The 22,586-nt window shown below is 40.4% G+C and overlaps 1 protein-coding gene across 4 annotated transcripts in view; it reads right to left on the bottom strand.

The window, feature by feature from the left end:
* INPP4B (inositol polyphosphate-4-phosphatase type II B) overlaps positions 1–22,586 on the bottom strand; it is a 622,734-nt gene that overhangs the window by 31,026 nt on the left and 569,122 nt on the right. For all 4 annotated transcript variants that reach the window (XM_075860411.1, XM_075860409.1, XM_075860408.1 and 1 more), the window contains 3 exons: positions 15,093–15,210; positions 13,403–13,543; positions 12,062–12,159 (listed from right to left, as the gene is read on the bottom strand). In XM_075860411.1, coding sequence (XP_075716526.1) covers positions 12,062–12,159; positions 13,403–13,543; positions 15,093–15,210 — 357 coding nt within the window. The remainder of the gene's footprint in view (positions 1–12,061; positions 12,160–13,402; positions 13,544–15,092; positions 15,211–22,586) is intronic.

The following is a 22,586-nucleotide window of genomic DNA, read 5'->3' as shown; positions in this document are numbered from 1 at the left end:
ATAAGTAGCTTGTAAACAGCCTACTGGCGCTATACTTCTATACTGCTAGGTTTGTGGTGAGATTATGGGGGAACATGCAAGCAGTTTGCTGAGGGATGTTTATGCATCTTGCTCTGGTTCCAATATAGAGAATATTAATAATAGTTCAATAATAATGTATCTTCATAATTAAGCTAATCTGTACGGCTATGTTCGCAATGGCTTCTGGCTATTCCATTGTTCTTCTCAATCAGAGGAGCAGAACAAGGGAATAATGGAAGCAACAGTCCCATTGCACGACAAACATCTCCCGGTGGCTGACGGAACTGTTCCGTCGCCTTTCCTTCGGGGTGTCCCTCGTTTTACCGGAGACAATAGAGTAGGATGCTGCGCTATTGTCTGCGGTAATCTCTGCTAAACTCGGCCTCCAACGCAGATGTGAACAAAGCCTAAGACACATTTGCCAACAATCATGCACTAGTCTGGTCTCCACTTATATTCTATACGCCAACACTGTATATATGTTAATTGTTCAGTGTTGACCATAAGTATGAGGATGGGTAGTTGTCTAACTGGTGAGGGTAATTAGTTCTAAAAGGAGTTCATTCAGACTATAATAACTTCACATCTTATTACAACTGTTAGGGGGGATTCACACGAGCGTGTATTCGGTCCGTGCGGGCCGCGTGGTTTTCACGCGGCACGCATGGACCAATACAAGTCTATGGGGCAGTACAGACAGTCCGTGCTTTTTGCGCAGCGTTTGTCTGCTGCGCAAAAAGCGCGACAGGTTCAATAACTCTGCGTATTTCGCGCATCACGCACCCATTGAAGTCAATGGGTGCGTGAAAATCACGCGCACCACACGGAAGCACTTCCGTGGGACGAGCGTGATTCGCGCAACAGCAGTGAAAAGGATGAATGAAAACCGAAAAGCACCACGTGCTTTTCTGTTTCCGAACATCCAAACGGAGTGTCTTTGCGATGAGCGAAGCCGGACAAGCGTACCGAACTTCACCGGGTTCGGCCAAACTCGTTTTGGCCGATCCCGGCAAAAAAATTATCGGTACGCGACGTCAGGATATAGTCACTGTCCATGGTGCTGAAAGAGTTAAACTGTTTCAGCACCATGGACAGTGACTTGCGATCCCAAAATACATTAACCTGTAAAAAAACCGAAGTTCTAACTTACCGATTACTCCTGTCTCCTTCCTGCAGTCCGACCTCCCGGGATGACACTTCAGTTCAAGTGACAGCTCCAGCCAATCACAGGCCAAGCACAGGCTGCAGCCAATCACAGGCTGCAGCGGTCACTTGGAATGCTGCGTCATCCAGGGAGGTGGGGCCCGATGTCAAGAGAGGCGCGTCACCAAGGACGCGTCACCAAGGACGCGTCACCAAGGCAACGGCAGGGAAGTTCTCGGTAAGTAGGAACTTTATCTTTTTTTTTTACAGGTTTTTCGCTGTTGTGTTCGGCATTCACTGTCGAGGGTGCTGAAAGATTTAGCTCTTTCAGCACCTTGGACAGTGACGGGCGTTGACAAGCCTCATCTCTATGATGCCGGCTGCGCGAAAATCACGCAGCCGCGCATCAGACACGCATGACACACGCAGCTGTCAAATGTTTTTTGCACTCGCAAAACGCTGCGTTGTTTGCGCGCGCAAAAACGCAACGTTCGTGTGAATCTGCCCTTAGACCCAGTTCACACAGAGTTTTTTTGGCGCTGATTTTGACCCGAAAATTATTTCAATGGGAGGTAGAAGTGTTTTTTTTCCCTTAACAGTTTTTGACAGCTCGCGGAAAAAAAAACAAGTGTCATGCATTATTTTGCAGTGGTTTCTGCCTCTAAACTTCCATTGAAATCAACAGGAGGCAGAAAAAAAATTGCCATTTGTTCAGAGCTTTTTTGACTTGATTTTTTTTACCAAAAACTGCTAACCGGTTCTGCATTTACATAATGAAGAAAAACGCAAAAAAAGAAATTATTGCATTTTGAGGTAAATTTTTTCTGTTTGTAAAAAAACTCTGTGTGAACATATTAGCAGCAATAGCAAGCTTTCAGGAAAGTCAAAGGGGTCTCCAAAGCTGAATCACACTCTAGGAAGTGGTTGTGTGCTAAAATATTAAAATATAATCCTTAATCAATCACACACACACAGTTTTGTTACAGTTATTGATGTAGTTTTTAATTCAGGGTTTTTTAGCCAAAGCCAGAAGTGGATCTAAAAGGAAGAAAAGATATAAATAAAAGACTGATGAATATCCTTTCTTTTTTTGTCGACTTCTGCGTTTGGCTCAAAAAGCTGAGCCCAAAACTGCATCAATACTGTGTGTGTGATCCTGGCCTAAGGGGGTATTTTAACTATAAGAAGTTATGCCATTTCTAGGATATGCTATAACTTTATTGTCATGTGAGACCAATTTCAAGAGACTTCCACAGATCCCTATAAAGAAGGCCTAGGCCAATCTTAGGCATCATGCACACGACCGTAGCCGTGTGCACGGCCCGTGATTACGCCAAAGACGGCCGCGGAGTGTCATCCGCGGGCCATCCGCAAATCACGGACCATGCACACATTGATTTCAGTGAGCCCGTATAATGACATGTCCTATTTTTTGGTGGTCCTGGCCATTGCACGGACCGTGTAAACCACAAAAACACATAAGTGTGCATGAGGCCTTACACTTTTACAGCACAGCACCACTATTGATTAGGTCCAGACAGGGGTGGGATCCGGCCGGTTCGCCCTGGTTCCCTCGAACCGGTTAAAATTATAGCCGGTTCGCAGAAACGGGTGAAGCGGGAAGCCGGAACCAGTCCCCTGCACTCAATTGTATTCGCGTCCTTAGGACACGGATACAATTGACTTCACTAGCCCTGCCCTGGCGAGGCACATGATGCCTCGCCATTCGGCGCTTTAGTGATGATGCAGTCGGCGATGACGTCATCGCGCCGCTGCATCGTTCCGCTGGAGGAGGACTGGCATCGCTGGAGGATGGAGCTGGAACGGGACAGGTGAGAAATGTTTTTTTTTTCCTTCTACCGTGGGCAGCGTTGTATATAATCCCCAGTAGCTACAGGGGACTATATAGGCAGCAGTAGCTACAGGGGACTATATAGGGAACAGTTGCTACAGTGGACTATATAGGGAACAGTAGCTACAGGGAACGATATAGGAAACAGTAGCTACAGGGAACTATATAGGGAACAGTAGCTACAGGGGACTACATAGGGAACAGTAGCTACAGGGAACTATACAGGGAACAGTAGCTTCAGGGATCTATATAGAGAACAGTAGCTACAGGGGACTACATAGGGAACAGTAGCTACAGGGAACTATATAGGGAATAGTAGCTACAGGGGACTATATAGGGAACAGTAGCTACAGGGGACAATATAGGGAACAGTAGCTACAGGGGACTATATAGGGAACAGTTGCTACAGGGGACTATATAGGGAACAGTAGCTACAGGTGACTATATAGGGAACAGTTGATACAGAGGACTATATAGGGAACAGTTGCTACAGGGGACTATATAGGGAACAGTAGCTACAGGGAACTATATATGGAACAGTTGCTACAGGGGACTATATAGGGAACAGTTGCTACAGGGATCTATATTGGGAACAGTAGCTACAGGGGATTATATAGGGATCAGTAACTACAGGGAACTATATAGGTTATAGTAGCTACAGGGGACTATATAGGGAACAGTAGCTACAGGGACTATATAGGGAACAGTAGTTACAGGGGACTATATAGCGAACAGTAACTACAGGGGACTATATAGGGAACAGTAGCTACAGGGGACTATATAGGGAGCAATTGCTACAGGGGACGATATAGGGAACAGTAGCTACAGGGGACTATATAGGGAACAGTAGATACATGGGACTATATAGGGAACAGTAACTACAGGGGACTATATAGGGAGCACCAACTACAGGGGACTATATATGGGCCCTTATCTATAGGGAATGCCTCAGGGGGCCCTGTCTACAGGGAACGCCACAGGGGGCCCTATCTACAGGGGGAACTATACAGGGAACGCTACAGTGAATGCCACAGGGGGCACTATCTACAGGGAATGCTACAGTGGGCCCTGTCTGCAGGGAACAGTACATGGGGCACTATCTGCAGGGAACGCTACTACCTACAGAAGGCTCTATGGGGAGCACTATCTACAGAGGGCTCTACTGGGAGCACTATCTACAGGGGGCACTGTGTGTGGTGCATTACTTTACAGTGTTTGACACAATTTTATTAATGGGCACAGTGTATGGTACTATTATAATCGGGTACAGTGTATGGTACTATTATATTCAGGGGCACAGTTTGTAGCACTATTATATTCGGGGACACAGTGTATGATACTACTATATTTAGTGGCATAGAGTGTGGCACCATAAGAGTTTGCTCTTCGTTTATAGGTGCAGAAATGTTGAAAAAGTGAGCTTCCGAAGACATCTGATTAAGCAAATTGACCCATTTCCACAGAAATGGGTCATGGCCAGGAGGCATCATAGAGTTCTGGACCAGATGGAAAAGTAAAGAGAACAATTAGAATCTGAGAAGTCATCACCGGTGAGTCACAAAATGTAAATGTTTATTCTCCCTGTGACTGCTCAGTACTGTAGTCACTGTATGATCTGCTGCGAGATGATGTGTGTATCGGTCTTTTTTGTGAAACAGCGACTCCCAGCATATCCTTACCATTGTTCTGGCTATACTGGGAGCTGTAGTTTGATTCCGTACAAACTTATATGGCAGGGGTTAAACAAAATTTGCAAATTATCTCTGTACTGAGCTGTATTTGTACTGGTGCTGCATATATGTACTGATCTTTGTTCTGGCGCTGTATATATGTACTGAGCTTGGTTCTGGAGTTATATTCATCATAACAACCAAGCTCAATACATATATACAGCACCAAAGAGAAGCTCAGAACATATATACATCTCCAGAACCAAGCTCAATACATATATACAGCACCAAAGAGTAGCTCAGAACATATATACAGAAACAGAACCAGGCTTAGTACATATATACAACATCAGAGCCAAGTTCAGTACATATATACAGCATTAGAACAAAGCCCATACACATATACTACACCAGAACCAAACTCAGTACATATATACAGCAACAGAACCAAACTCATACACATGTACAACACCAGAACGAAACACAGTACATATATACAGCACCAGAACAAAGCTCAGTACTTAAATACAGCATTAGAACCAAGCTCAGTACATATATACCCACCAGAACAAAGCTCAGTACATAAATACAGCACCAGAATCAAGCTCAATACATATATACAGCACCAAAAAGAAGCTCAGAACATATATACAGCACCAGAACCAAGCTTAGTACATATATACAACATCAGAGCCAAGCTCAGTACATATATACAGCATCAGAACAAAGCTCATACACATATACAACACCAGAACCAAACTCAGTACATATATACAACTCCAGAACAAAGCTCAGTACATAAATATAGCACCAGAACAAAGCTCAGTACATAAATACAGCATCAGAACCATGCTCAGTACACATATATCCACCAGAACCAAGCTCAGTACATAAATACAGCACGAGAACCAAGCTCAGTACATATATATCAGAACAACCAAGCTCAAAACATATATAATTCAATTCAAAAAGTGTCTCTTATATATTATATAGATTCATTACACACAGAATGATCTATTTCTAGCATGAGCTGTTATGGAAGCCCAGGTTGTTTCATCACTGACTGTGGAAACTTCACAAAGTAAATTTTGCATTTCATTTAGAAATCTCGTCCCAGAGTCTGGTGGAAGAGTGGAAAGGTGTCAATCCAATCTTACAGTCCAGTGTGAAGTTTCCACAGTCAGTGATGGTTTGGGGGCCATGTCATCTGCTGGTGTTGGTCCACTGTGTTATATCAAGTCCAGAGTCATCGCAGCGTCTAGCAGGACATTTTCCAGCACTTCATGCTTCCCTCTGCTGACAAGCTTTATGGAGATGCAGATTTCATTTTCCAGCAGGACTCAGCACCTGCCCACCCTACCAAAAGTACCAATACCTGGTTTATTAACCACAGTATCACTGCGCTTGATTTGCCAGCAAAGTCACCTGACCTAAACCCTATAGAGAATCTATAGGGTATTGTTAATAGGAAGATGAAACACCAGACCCAACAATGCAGACGAGCTTAAGGCCGCTATCAAAGTAACACCCCAGCAGTTATTCATGCAAAAGGAGCACCAACCTTGTATTGAGGGCAGATACTGGACATACTTTTTAGTAGGACAACATTTCGGTATTAAAAATCATTTTTGTAAAACTGGGCTTATATAATATTCTAATGTTCTGAATGACTTAAATTTTGGGTTTTCATTAACTGTTCCCATAATATTCAACATTACAATAAACAAATGCTGGAAACAGATCAGTCTGTGTGTGTAATGAATCTATATAATATATGAGAGACACTTTTTGAATTGAATTACTGAAATCAATTAACTTTTGATGATATTCTAATTCATTAAGAAGGACTAGTATATATACTGGGCTTTGTTCTGGTGTTGTATATATGTACTGAGCTTGGTTCTGGTGTTGTATATATGTACTGCGCTTAGTTCTGGTGCTGTATATATGTACTGAACTTTGTTCTGGTGCTGTATATAAGTTCTTTACCTGGTTCTGGTGCTGTATATATGTACTGAACTTGGTTCTGGTGTTGTATTTAGGCACTAAGCTTGGTTTTGGTGTTGGATATATTTACTGAGCTTGGTCGACTCCGCTATTGATTCTGTCGGAAAACCGGAAAACTGCCGGAATGGTGACGAACGGAAAGAATTAGCGATGTTTCCGTCACCATTGAGATCAATGGTGACTGAAACGGAAGCTGTGCTTTCACTTTCATTTTCCGTTGCGGGGTTCACCCAACGGAAACCTCAGACGGAACCCCGGAACGGAAATGAACGGTGATGTAAACAGGCCCTAATATTGGTAAAAACTGATGGTAAAAACTGATGACATCTAACAACTGATGAAAACATTTTTGCATCAGTTGTAATAACTTGAGAGACAAAAAAACTGATGCTGATGCAACTGATATATGTGAACCCTCCCTTAGGGCCTGTTCACATCACCGTTCATTTCCGTTCCGGGGTTCCGTCGGAGGGTTCCCTCGGGTGAACCCCGCAACGGAAAGTGAAACTGACAGCACCATTTCCGTTTCAGTAACCATTGATGTCAAACATCGCTAATGCTTTCCGTTCGTCACCATTCCGGCTGGTTTCCGGTTTTACGACGGAATCAATAGCGTAGTCGACTCCGAGATCAATGGTGACTGAAACGGAAGCTGTGCTGTCAGTTTCACTTTCCATTGCGGGGTTCACCCGACGGATCCCTCTGACGGAACCCCGGAACGGAAATAAACGGTGATGTGAACAGGCCCTTAGTTGGAAGGCGTTAGGAGAGACTGGGAGACCATGTTGAAACCTCACGAGATCATGGTATGACAATTGTTGAACCTACATTTACCAGTCGTATGGATTCCAGAGCAATGTATAATTTTTATTAATGGAGAATACAATTCACAATAAAAAAAATATGGCCAGTACTATTAAGAACATTCTGTTCTCCCACATTAAAATAAGAAGGAGAATTACTGTCAACGAATTTGCTAGTCAATAAGTTTGACTTCTTTTCACTGAAATGGTTGCAATGTAAAAATTTAGGTAGTCGTAAATTGTTAACCAGGCTTTACAAAGCAGATATGTTTGTGGCATTTGAAAGTCAGCAAATCTGACATCTTTGAAGGGAAAAGCTCCAGCTGATGTACAAATCACTGCTTTTCCTTCTAATCCACTACAATCTTTCATTTGCAACCTAGTGCAAATGGATTCATGGTGAGCAACTCTAATGGGAATATTTAAGTTCTTTACAAGTGTGCCTGCTCTCACTGTGATAAAGAACCACTTAAGATGAAACCTTCAGAACTTATAGAGGCATTAACAAATTATAAGAAAATGACTGGGCTAAAAGTAGAATATTTAGGGTTGCAGATTTTGTGAGCAAAGCCACAAATGTCTAGAATAAAAGGCTTTGTCATAGATTATGTGTAAAGGAACACAATCTGAACGCACTGCATTCAGCAACCTCCAATTCTGGACTCCTGCATTGAAGTTCTACATCCATATTTTATATAGTACTCAGCTAAAATGCTCTCCTGGCGTTTTAACATGCAGAAATAACAAGGCTCAGAGTCTACTTGACTAATTTCATAAGACTTCATTTATAGTAATGTCTTTGTCAAGTCGGCACAGGGGGACCCCAACATTGGCTCCACAAGCAATGAGCATTTTTACCCAGATCACCATTGGCGCCACCTGGCCAGGTTTGCTTAGTGCTGAAGCCAACCCAGTGTCTGTCTATAGCCCATCAACACTCCATGTTGTAAATGCACAGAGTGAATAGGACAGACTCAATTGAACTCTTTCTTCTAAAGCCCCGTTGTGGCATCACGTGTAAAAGCTACATATGCGGTTATCCCTGGGAAGATGCCACTAAAACACAAAGCATAGGGCATACTTTAGTTTGAGATTAAACAAACAAAAAAAAAAAGAAAACAGGCCCTGTAACACAGGGCTGTCCATGGCATGGTGTGAACCAGATTTTCAAAAATGTTATTCACTAACAAGTGGCATCTGGCTATAAGGAATCAATGGCCAGAATGCTTCAAAACCACTCCACTTTAATGTTTATGATTTTTTTAAAGGAACACTCCAGGCAAAACTGATGCACTGTTATGCCCAGTGCAGGGTCGGAGGTGTGGTGCATGACACAGGGATTCAAAGAAAAAAAGTGAAAATCCCTGTGTAATGCACCATCCCCTCACATCATAGACTAGGCATAAATCTGTTTGGTCAGGAGTGTTTCTTTAAAGGGTAACTAAACGTTCAGAAAACCGAGAACTGAGACCCCACCGATCACTAAAACGAATCGGTAGATGCGCTTGGGCAGCCTGGTTAATGATCGGCTTTTCTAACGGTATACGGACTCAATAGAAAGTCTACGAGCCCGTACACATTACATCGGCTTTCGGAGAAAAGCCATTCAGAAAGGAAGCGGCTCACGCGAGCGCTTCTGCCGCTTCTTTTAGCGATCGGTGGGGGTCTTAGTGCTCAGACATCCCCCGATCAAAACTTCTGACATGTCACTATGACATGTCAAGTTTTCTGAAAATTGAGTTACCCTTTAAGCACTAGCATAGTATTAGCAAGCTTTCCACTTCTGTATATTGTAAGGGGATTTATAAAATGCATTACAACTAATGTTTTACAGTCTCCCACCATACTACAAAAACATGCCTGGGTTAATTAAGGGGGTTTTCTGAAGGAAAAACATTGATATGACATCAATGTGTGATCAGCAGGAGCAGGGCCTGCCTTAGATGTGTGCGACCTGTGCGGCAGCATCACTCCTCCTAAGTAAAGGGGGCGCCATCACTGACAATAAACATGCTGCCTGATGCTTCCATAGATTACTCCCTCTGCAGCCCCTATTCCCTCCTACAACATAATCTTCTCTATGGTGGCCCCATATCCCATCTCCTCAGCCTGCCTGTGGACAGCTATGAATACTAACTACGTCCTTTCTACCTCTCTCTCTCTCTCTCTCTCTCTCTCTCTCGCATCTGAACAGTCGGGACAGAGAAGAGGGGGGAAGCAGCCTGAGCGTCCACAGCCAGAGAGGAAGCTCCCTTTCTTGTCCTCTCCTGTGTCTCCTGTATCCCCTCCTCTCCTGTGTGTTCTTGCTTCCCTCTACTGTGTCCCCCTCCTCTCCTGTGCAGGGTCCCCCTATTCTTCTTGCAGACCAACAGACCAGCTACTTTCTGCAGCTGGTTATATCTGCTGTCCTGGGATGGGGCATGTTGTAAAGGCCCCTGCTGCTTCAGGAGACTGTCTGCATGAGAGATCCTACATAGAAGGTAAGTGTATGTATGAGCGTGTATGAGTGTGTGCATGTATGAGTGTGTAAGTGTGTGTGTATGTATGTAAGTGTGTATGTATGAGTGTGTAAGTGTGTGTATGAGTGTGTAAGAGTTACATAGTTAACAATAGAAAAAAGAGGATTTGGATCCAGCGTGGATTTGTGGAATAAAATGGAACAATGTTCCAAGTTTAATGAGAAAAATTCGTAGATTAAAAAAGGAAAAAACCAGGATGAATACTTGAGAGTGTGCAATCCTGGTAGTGTGAGGAAAAATATCAGTAGAGAAGCCTACGCGTTTCAAACGCTACACGCGTCCTTAGTCATGGCTGATGCTGACCTTACATAGGTAGTACGGTTGCAAAAAGACACATGTCCACAAGATCAAGTGTGTGTATGAGTTTGTAAGTTTATGCATGAGTGCGTAAATGTGTGTGTGTGTATATATATATATATATATATATATATATATATATATATATGTGTGTGTGTGTGTGCATGTGGATATATATGATTCTCGTGTTCATATGATACTGTTAGGGCATATTCACACATTGCCGTTTTGCAGCAATGATTTAAAAACAGTTTTTGCTGTGCTATTGTGTAAATAGTGGCAAAACTGTCATGTGTAGAGTATATAGTGTGTGTATATAGTGTTATTTTGTGTATATAGTGGTATTGTGTGTGTAGACTGTTTAGCAGTATTTTGTGCGTAGTGTATGTTGCGATATTATAGGTGTATGCAGTATATAGCGGTATTATATGGGAGTACAGTATATAGCAGTATAATAGGTGTGTATTGAATATAATGGTATTATATGTGTACAGTATATAGCAGTACTTTATTATACAAACAATATGTAGTGGTGTTATGTGTGTGTAGAGTATTTACAGAATATGTTGGACTTTATTTGTACATTATATGGCAGCATTATTTATATATATATATATATATAGACAAAAAATATATATATATATATTTCTGTATATATATATATATATATATATATATATATATGGACACAGTACATGGGGTATTATTTATATGTACAGTATTATTTATGTGTACTGTATAAGGAGGTATATGTGTATACATAGATTGTAAGCTCTTGCGAGCAGGGTCACTCCTCTTGTTTTGAATTGTAAATTAGTTTTGTCGATATATTGTCAATTTTGTCTGATATTGTCTGTACAATGTACCCCCTGAACTGTAAAGTGCTGCGGAATATGTTGGCACTATATAAATAAAAATTATTATGATGTATACATTTTACAAACTTATTATTTATATATAAAGTAAACGGTAGCATTATTTATACATACAGGATATACCAGAGTTATTTATGTGAACAGTATATGGTGGCATTATTTGTGTGGAAGCTATGTAATATGGAAGGGGGCGCCAAAACTATTCTGCTGCACAGGGCGCACTCTATCCTAAGGCCGGCCCTGGGCAGGAGTTTTTCCTCGAAACCCCCACTGATCAACGGAACAGAGCGCCGCAAACTCATCCAGTCAGGTAAATGGGGCTCAGCTGCAGTACCAGGGACAGTCACACATATGGACAAGCCACTGTCCCAGGACAAACAATGAAAGGCCTATGGTATATGCCTGGGACAACCCTTTAATTCTCCATGGAATAGTGTGTCTGAGAGGGGGTCAGGGGCTATGCGAGTGAGTGCATCCTCTGTGCAGGACTGTGGTTTTTGTAAAGGCAATATAAATAACAGACGATAGTAAAATATTGAAGCATAGTACATGAGTGCCTCAGCACAAATTTTCCTTTTTCATATGGTATAAAAAAAAGAGCAAGAAATAATTTATATTTACAGGACAAAGCAAAGTATTTACAGCCAGGATGTTATATGTGCTATAGTGTTCACATATTCATTTTCCCGACACCACCGGATTAAATCCAGAACGCTGTGTGTGTTCTTTTCTCTGATTAATACAATGTCACAGTAGGCTCCTGTGCAAATGCAAAGTAGATCAGAACCTCATTCCCATTAAACCATAAAAATAAAATAATTACATACACTGCGCTTCTAGCGAGTCTAGTATTCTAGCCAGTAACTATACTTACCGTCTGGAGATGTTTTATCTGTACACAGTCTGTAATACTCTTCCAAGTGTTCAACATTCTCCTGGTTTATACTTTCTTGTAACGAAGTGTCACCAAACCTGCAATGGAGAAAATTAATTAAGAAAGCTTCACTGGGAATATCTATAAAACAATTCTTGTGATAAATGTCTGACTGGGGACGATGACAAATGAACCTAATCATACATAGTATTTTAATGTGTGTGGGCCTTGCATGTCATGTCTTTGTAAGAAAAACAAGAACACGAGGGTTACAATCTCTTATATAGTATTATGTTATAGAGAGTCCAATCAAAGCAATTTAAAAAGGTTATCAGGGAATATGGATGTCAGAACCCTTCCCCCATTATGGGCTAGAGTAGAGAGTAACTCACAAAGAATGGCTCTAGCTCTCACAGACTTCCAGACCTGGCCCATCCATGTATGAATTTACTCGCCAATGGCAGTTTTTTCTGCGCCGGGTGTATCCCATAAACACTATCACATCCTACTGATTTTAAGTTAAAAATTCACTTTTGTTCTAGAAAACATCAATGATCAGCGTCCCAGCAGTGAAAAATATTGGCACATTGCACGTATCAGAAGCAAATTGACATGAGTATATTCACTTTACATCATGTTACTGTCTTAGATCATTTAAGCAATCATGCCTGGAACTACTTATATATTTACCTCTGTTAAAGGGGTTATCTGCATTCTTAAAATTTTAAGTATTGGCTGCAAATGTTTTGAAATAAAAAAAACAACCAGTACTTACCTATTCCATGCATGGACAGTGATGTTAGGGGCTTTCAACTATGGAGTCCCCAGCCTGAGCATCGCAACTGCTCTGGTCGGGGACTCCTATCTTGGGAAAGCCCTCCTTGTCACTGTCTATATATAGACAGTGGCTTTAGGGGCTTTGTAAAGCATGAGTCCCGGACCAGAGCGTTGGCATAGTATACTACGTTATTGCATCCTCCAAAAAAAAAAAAGTATGCCGACATATACCAGCCCGACGGTGGCCAAAAGGACACTCTTTTGGACATCGCTGGGCTAATGGGGCTCTATGGACACGTTTAGCATGTACGTATGTAGCTTTCCCAACACGCACGCTAAAAGTAGGGCCAAAACATGATGTGAACATAGCCTAATACTTACGCAATATTAGACCACAAGTCTGTACTATATACTGTTTTTACCTTACAAAACAAATGTGATAAAATGACTGCCATGGCATTTCTGAAATCTTTTTTCATTTTTTTTCTCATTTGCAATTATAATCAATAAAAGCTGCATGCAAATTCAGGCCTAAAGCTCATTTATTTTAGAAAACTTTCTTACCTTTCTGCAATTGTTTGCTGCTCATTAATTCCTACGTTAAAAAGCACTGGGTAAATACTCAGCAATTTTCCATCTTTAATCTCTGGCGGAAGGAGCTCAAACATTTTGGTTGGAAGTTTGACCTCAACCTCATAGTGGTCCCTGGAAAGAACAGTTAAGAAAACGATAAAACATAGATTGTTTGCTGACTTCATCATAATAGTCTATTAGCTCATTTTACAAGTAACTTGTGCCCTGCTCTCCCTATAAGAAACACAGGGAAGAAGGAATTAAATGTAACTTGTTGTCATATTATTATTGGAATTTAGGCCACATGAACACAATGTAACAACAAATGCACGTAAACTAATACTTAATCAGTAGCCGCTCTGAACCACAAAGAACTGGTAATTCTGCAGCACTTTACAAATCAAAGAGAAAAGCCCTGTTCACACTGAGTTTTTTTGCAGGCAGAAAAATCGGCCTCAAAATTCGTTCAAGAATTTTGAGACAGATTTTGACCTGCCAGCAGAACATTTGCCGTGTTTTTCGCCAGCGGGCCATTGAGCACCACGGGCGAAAACTGCTTTCTCTACCTCCCATTGATGTCAATGGGAGGTCGGAGACGGAAACGCCCTAAGAAAGGGCATGCCGCTTCTTTTTCCTGCAAGCTGTTTTTACTGCTCGTGGGAAAAAAACGCCTCCTCCTCTCATTGAAATTAATAAGAGGCGATTTTGGGCGTTTTTTACACATAAAAAAAAACAGCGCCAAACATATCATACATTACAGTGTCAAGTAAATAACAATTCATACAAGACATATAATCTACATAACAATCTAAATTACTCTGTAGTTACATTGCAATACTTTTCTGTAACTAATCCTGAATTACAACCTGTATTATGAATCCAGTGCTTTTTCCTGTAGCGACCAGCAGAATTGTGAATGCAGCTCTGGAATAAAAGGGTACGTTCATACACAGCTCTTTTGTTGCAGGTAGGTATAATCCATACATGTATATTCCATACATCTGAATAGGATTTGCAAAAGTCCATGCAAATGCTGCAGAAAAATCCCTATTTAAATGTATGAACCAATTTTCAATGGTAGAAATTTCTGCAACAAATCTGTCACGTGTGAACATACCTTAGAACAGGCTGTAACTCATAATCAGTAATGCAATGTGTTTGCAAAGTTATTCAATTCTTTATGTACATTAATTCAATATGTAAATGATAAAAATGGTGTTCATGGAGATAGATCCTGCCACTAGGACTACACTACACCAAAGCAAAAAACACAACTATGAATTCCACAAGAGCAATGACACTTAAAATAATTTTTGTTTGTTTGCCTTTTTAACTACGACAATAACATTGACAAAAATCCAAAAATGAACTATTACGTCAGCGTTTTCTTCTTACAATTTAGTAATGTGACTTATTGTTTATGATACAAGTTGGTCAATAATCTTATTCCTAAATGTCAGCTTTATAAGTGGAATGAATTACTCCAGCCCCAGACAACATACACGTACAAAGATATAAGTTCTGATTCAATAATATGATTTAATTGTGGCAATATCAGCATCTCAATGCATTAGAACACTAATTACTCGTGAAATCTTATGGGCTTTGAAAAACAAAATGCTTTTTGAATCAAATTTTCCAAGATGTGAGAAAGTCAATGTCTGGTACAAGCAATTCTTACCGTCTCCCAGTCACAACAGGAAGAAAGTCATCCGATTTAGCTTCAGTTATTTTAAATACTACGTGTCTCAAATCTGAAATGCCAACAGCCATGTCTTCCAGCATTCCCAATTCATCGCCTAGGTGCAACATGGATAACAAAAGTGACATAAAAGTGCAATTTTTCTATAGAAAAAACGTAAAGTATATCCAACAGAGTTATATATTTTCTGTATTAAATATTTACGTTAATGAATATGCAGAGAAACCATATAGGTTTATGACCCTTTGTTTTCTCTAAAGCAGTGCAACTCAAACTGTGAGTCTTGGGCTCACCAGTGAGGCGCGAGCATGTTATTGGTGAGGTGCAGCTTGGGAGAAGTTTTTGACAAAGGTGGTCTTAACCTGCACAGGCCTTCTCTGACTGCAACAATCTCTGGTATAGCAACATTGAATCCATTTGCACATATGTTAACGTTATATTGGATTCACGAGAAGAATGTAAGGTAAATTGAGCAATATTATTCATTTTGGCATGGACTTCGACCACAGGTGGGAGGCCCCTATGTTCTGGCTATTGAGGCCGCGGTAGAAAAAGTTTAAGAAGCCTTGTCAGCTTTATGGTAGCATAGTATATTGGACACCACTCATTATCATCACGACTTTATAATCTTGTAAATGTACAGAAGAAACAAAAAACTCTACTAGCAATTGCTCCCTTAACATTCTTCTCCTTTGATACTATTCTGTCTAATACTGCAATAGAAGATGTGAGAAATATATAAAGAATTGTTCTCTGTGTGTCCAAAGAGATCTGACCTCCTCCTTCTCACAAGTAAATGTCTGGCTGTAAAATAACGGTCTTCAGAAGGAGCACGGGCAGGCCATGCCCTCTTGAAGCCTAAGGCAGGGTTCCAGTCACAGAAGTTCAGCTCCCCAGTCCCTAAAATTCAGCAGTCATATTGGCAATTCAATTATTTAATGGTCTCCTGTTAAAGGGGTGGGCCACTTTCTTATAAATATATTGATTTAAAGTAGTAATGATTACTAATATACCTTTATTTCAAATTCTACTAAATTTCTGATATTTCCTGTTACTTTATACCTATAAACCGTACTCTCTCTATTGGTCATGCGACTCCTCTTGTCAACACCACGTCTATTGCTTTATGCCCACTCATGTCCTTTGGTCTCTACTGGTCATGTCCCGAATCCTCAGTTTGGCAGATGCGCAATAGTCGACCAGCCGAAAATCCAAGGAATCAGCAGGAAATGAACCCCATGTTCTTTGCAAGATTTCCACAAGTGTAAAAAAGTTTATTTCTGTTTAACCGGGGGAAAGCCAAACAGAGCAGACTGAATACAAAGTGGCACAAGGTTTCCTAGCACCATTGCCACATTGTTCTAGCAATTGATGTGGATTAGAGGAGTTAGAACCCTCATATTTATTTAAAGTGTTATGCTCATCACAGAAAGTGATGGCATATCACTAGAACATGCCATTCCTTTGTGATTGGTAGGGTTCAGACAACCGGGACCTCCACCTATTCTGAGATTGAAGGGGCTGCAGAGCTGATTTTAGTGCTCTGTTTCTTCACTGTTTTTCCCTGCACAGTGGTGCTCCTTGCCACAAAACTACTATATTCCAGTGAATTGTGCCATGCTTCACATACCTGCAGAGCCAGTGACTGAAAGCGCCAATGTGAATGACAAATAGTGAAGGGGTTAAATCAGCACTGCGACCCCTTAAATCTCAGGATTGTGGGTGTCCTGGTAGTCAGACCCCCACTGATTGCAAAGTGATGGTATATCCTAGCGATATACCTTTACTTTGTGTTCTGAGGATAGCCCTTTAACATTCAATGACGTGGCCACCAATGCATTCATTCCAAAAGAAACTGTATGTTCAAAATCTCTTTTAGATTGTGTTTAGATTGTGCAGTGTGATTTTTTTTATTTCTGGTGGAATTCCTATTTAAAAACCTGCACTAAAGTTTCCTCCTCTCACAGGGTAACATTTCTCATCTCACACTGTTAAATGGTATTTAAAATGATTTAAAAAGATCCGAATGTAAGATATAGTCTAGCCGCGTGTTAATCATCGATGCTTGTACCCATCATTCATTTAATATGCTCTGCATGTAAAAAGGGGGAAGTGCACAATCCTGAGCTGGTCGGACACGTTTCAGATGACTGATTTACAGCTCACTTTAGGCTGCTGAGGTTGATGACTGATTTTCGTAGCTGCTAGTTGAGTGGGTAAATCACAGCTGCAATAGCTTTAAGCAGGTATAAGAATCTAGCAAATTATGCATCCTTGTTCTTTAAGTGGCGGTGCATGGTTTCTGAAGCAAGAGAGTCATAATAATTATTCCAGGAAAGAAATGACTCAGTATGTTGTGAGCAGTTAAGAGATTATCACTTACTGATTACCAAAACCAACAGGGAAGAATTGGCATTTTGCATGGTTAATTAAGTCGGGCTCAGAGTCAAAAGCAATAGATTTGTTCATAACTAATGCAAATAACTTCTATTTTAAGTTAAGAGTGATGTTAATGATAGAGTCTACAAACTATTACCGACACTGCACTATTTTGGTGAGGTCCATTTTTCTAATAATTTAGGCCCATGTATTCATTAATAGCGTCTCTGTTTCTGTATATACTGATCATTATATATTAACAGTGCATTATTCACTTTATGCTCTACCCTTACTCATCTGTGAGAATTTAGCCCTAATTTCAATCTGATGGCAGCTCCATCGTAGTTTCCTACCAAGGACGTTCATAAAATAGAGGGGGCCTCATATTAAAGATTATACTGGGCTTTCCCATTATGGTGTTGGGTTTTGCCATCCTAGACAGATATTTTGTTCTCCCGACATGTCATAAGCCAAATACCAAAAATTCTGCAGCTTTTCTGTTACCAGAGATCAGTGCTCTGTGGGAACTCAGAAGACGATTACACAGTTAGACTCACAGTTAGACTGTGCATAAGGCTATAGTACAGTTATATATTTAGTGCTGAGGGCAGGATCTGATGTGAAACTTTCTTAAACAAAAGTGTCCAGAGCCTCAGAGCTACAGTATGCTATTAGGTCACATGTCCGACAGTGAAATTAACCTAAACATTTGTCTATTTCCAAGGGCAGCCAGCAGAATTTTGAAATCTAAGGGTGTGAAAGAAGTACTCAACATAAAATACATTTGGGTCCAGAAGAAATTGGACCCAAATTGACAAAATGTTCACTATTTAAACTCTATACACTATCACAATGGATTTGAAACACAACAATGAAGATTAGAGTGTAGACTTTCAGCTTTAATTTAAGGGGTTTAATAAAAATATTGCATTAACCATTTATAAATTACAGCCATTTTTTACATAGTGGCTCCAAGTTCACAGGCTCAAAAGTAATTGGAGCAACTAACAATAATAAATATAGGAATTATGCTTCATTTGCATTCAATTGTAAAAAAGTAAATCCACAGAACTCAATTTATCGGGATCTCTCCACTTTAATTTAAAAGAGATGTAAATTCCGTGTCCAGAAATCCCATCCGGACGGGCTATTGATCCAAAAACTTGGGGACAGCCCCCATGTGGCAAAATATATTGGTGTTTATTAACACATCACAAATATATATAAAAGCTACGTTTCGACTCCGCAGGAGTCTTTCTCAAGCAAAGACTCCTGCGGAGTCGAAACTTAGCTTTTATAAATATTTGTGATGTGTTAATAAACACCAAGATATTTTGCCACATGGGGGCTGTCCTCTAATTTGCATTCAATGACTGCCATCTAATCTGGTACTCATGGAGATGACCAAATACTGAGTTTCCTCCCTTGAGATGTCTGCCAGGCCTTTACTGCAGCCGCCTTCATGTGCGGCTTGTTTTTGGTTCCTTCTGACTTCAATTTCGCCTTCAGTAAGTGAAAAGCGTGCTCAATCGGGTTGAAGTCAGGAGGCTGACTTGGCTATTGAAGAATATTCCATTTCTGTGCCTTCACCCTCCTACTGGTTATCTCGAGCTGTGCTCAGGCAGGAGTAAATGTACACAGGAGAGCGACTTGTAATCAGCAACAGCTCCTCCCTGCACAGTAAAAGTTCAGACCATTTTTAGGCACTTTTTCTTCGTATAAATTACAGGAAAATATTTTACTGTACTTTTTGCAAACAAAATCGTGGCAAAAATTGTGGTAAAATCTGTAGTGAAAATTGTATGTTAATGTACCCTATCCCCTCCTTTTTATCCCCCCTTTATGTGTTTGGTCAATCCCCTCATCATCTTAGATCCCCTGTCAATGTCTTCTTGTTTGCTTTCTTCCTGCTGCTTAATTCTCTTTGTTTGTGAGTTCATACCCCATTATTCCACTCCAAAAAAAATATAAAACAAAATGTAAAAATCTTTACCAAATAAAATAAAAAAAAGATATAAATATTTATATTGCAAGTTGCCATTCACAATAACATTGAATAAAAAACGCATGATGATCAGTGAATGATGGGAAAGAAAAACTCTTTCGGAAACATATTTAATGCATTTTCCTTATAAAATAAATGGTACATACATTTTCCCTGAAAATGGTTAAAAAATATATACAGCTCTACCACAGAGTGAAATCTATGCCAGCTAGGAGGTTGCGTAGATTTTCGCTATAATTTAGGGCAGTTTCTGGCTAAAATGACTATGGTAAATTATAGTAAATCTGTTAAAAAAATGGTATAAGCGTTATAAATACATCCCATTTTGTGACTTTTTAGTTGATAAATACCCCCTCTGTATTTACTTTCACAAATGTGCCTCTTTATTGTAGAATTTGACAATGATTCGCCTACCTCCTCCAAAGTGTGAGTGACTTGGTTAGTGGTTGTTACAGGATTTTTCTTTAAGGGCTAATTCAGACAAGCATGTATCACGTCCGTGTGATGGCCATTAAAACAACAGCTGTCACACGGACTCATGTATTTCAATGGGGCCGTTCACACGACCGTTGTTTCAATGGAGTGTGTGAAGGGTCTGTGAAAAAAATAGGACAAGGCCTATTTTTTTGTGCTTCACGCATACCTCCATAGACTCTAGTCTAGACAATCACAGACTGTAGCGGCGGTCACATGGGATGAAATGTCATAAGTAGGGGACAGGCCACACCGCCATGGAACCACTTATCAGTTAATTGTCCAATTACTTTTGAGCCTGGGAAAATGGAGGGACTATGGATAAATGTCTGTAAATCTTAAACAGTTAATGCAATATTTTTGGTAAACCCATTTAATTAAAGCTGAAGTCTACACTTCAATCACATACTTTTTGATTTGTTTCAAATCCATTGTGGTGATGTACAGAGGCTAAATGATGAAATTGCTAAATATTTGCACAGTTTCACAACTTTTTAGAGTATTTGAAACGGAAAAGCCGTTAAAATTGGCAATATGCTTTAAAGTTTAATCTATAGTTTTATATTTTCCATATCATTTTGAATATTTCAAATTTACATAGGATATAAAGAGCATTAAGAGCACCATGAAAACGTACATGTTGAGTCATAATGTGAAGGATGGAGTGGACAGAAGTTAATGTTTATAATAATTTTCTTTCTTTAATAAAATATAGACTATAGAGTTGTGTACATAATTGTGATGAAGCAATAGTAATAGGATTAGATAAGTATACGTGGCAAGATGGCCCCTGAACAGGGACTACGCACTAATAAAATAACAAGTCACTTCCTGGTATGAACAAACTATGAACTATGAAGACATATCTAAAGGACCAGATAAGGGTGAACCTATCCAAGGATGACACAAAGTAACAAGAGGCTTACAGTGATACGTGCTTTTATAAAAGTGTGATAACATGTACCCACCCCCAGGAGAAAGGGGATATAGAACAAATGTGTGTAATAAATCAGTGACGCCTCTCCTGATGCTGAGTGAGGAACTTTATACCAGACTTTGTGTGGTGTGATTCCTTTCGTACGAACTCAGCGTATTATCCCTGCCGGTTGAGACTGATTAGTACCCGAACAATTTGGCGCCCAACGTGGGGCCACACTCGAGGGATAAGCCGTGTCCATGATCGACGACCCCCAGACGCCTCAACAGCGAATCGCCAGCCACGCTCCCAGGAAGTCTGATCAGCTTCAAATAAAACACGGTAAGGTTAAGTTCATGTTTATGAATATTGGCTCTTATCCGTGTGGGAGAGTGAGCAGGTGATAAGATACCGAGGTATTTGGAGTCGATCCCGTCCACACTCTCAGCGACAGAGAGTTAACCCGCTGTGTGGCTCCAAGAATCATAGTATAGATAGTCGCGTCTCGCCGGCATAGGTGATAAGTATAAGTGTAATAATTTAATTCGTCGCAGGGTATAGTTTGATACCATTAAGACGACAGAGACAAATAGTCGCAGGGTATAGTTTGATACCATTAAGACGACAGGTGTAAGTGTAATAATTTAATTCGTCGCAGGGTATAGTTTGATACCATTAAGACGACAGAGACAAATAGTCGCAGGGTATAGTTTGATACCATTAAGACGACAGGTGTAAGTGTAATAATTTAATTAGTCGCAGGGTATAGTTTGATACCATTAAGACGACAGAGTTTTGTGTTCAGAAACATCGAGAATAAGGTTTCATTCTCAGGACGGTGTTAAATATAGAACAGTATGTTTAATGTGTTTAAAAAAAAAAAAAAAAAAAAAAAGACAGGCAAAGGAATGTGGTTCATTAACCGCAAAAGAGATAGTAGAAAAAAGAGAAGGCAAGAAGAATGTAGAAAATAGTAAGAAAGTTATGCACATATGTGGCATATTTATAGATGGAAGAATGGGCTGCAGCTCTTAGGGAAAACAAGGGAAGATTAAGTGACGAAGGAAAGTTAGATGAAGCATTAGCTTGGCAAAGAACAGCCATAGCCATAACTAAAGACAAGTTTACTGAGCAAGAAATACGAGACAGAAAGGGTAAAATCATCAAATATGTGTATTACAAAGAACGTGTCCAGCCACCGCCCTATAATGGCGACGGTGGAATTCTAACTTCGTGGGAGTGTCCCAGTTGTGGTCAACAGAACCCGCCCCAAGTTGAATATTGTGTATCATGTCACTTTCCACGCCCCGATCCTCCCATATATGCCACGCCTTCGGCACCACTCCCCGCCCCAGGAGGCCATCTTGGTACACCTAAACCTGTTGTTCCGTTATATCCGGTACTCACACAAGAAGGTGGATTTTATAAGCCCCCTCCGGAGGATGTGGCCACGCCCGGCCCAACCAAATCAGTATGAAATAATCACCTTGTTAATTTTGTCATTTGTAGTGTTTTTTCTATTTACAGAAGTTCCAGTCTAGTTCACTGATGAAACAACACGTCATCATAATATAGAGATGGTGGCCGTCAGATTGTACTGTTAAACATTAACGTAGATAATTCCTGTACAATGGTGTGATAAATGATTGCAGATACGTATGTTGTTTTGCCGGCATTGAAAGTGTTAAGATTGTGAGAA

The sequence above is a fragment of the Rhinoderma darwinii genome, chromosome 1, assembly GCF_050947455.1.
Source record: "Rhinoderma darwinii isolate aRhiDar2 chromosome 1, aRhiDar2.hap1, whole genome shotgun sequence".
In the NCBI taxonomy this organism is placed as follows: domain Eukaryota; kingdom Metazoa; phylum Chordata; class Amphibia; order Anura; family Rhinodermatidae; genus Rhinoderma; species Rhinoderma darwinii.
The sequence above is the reverse complement of the archived record's forward strand: the minus strand, read 5'-3'. Positions and strand labels throughout refer to the sequence as shown.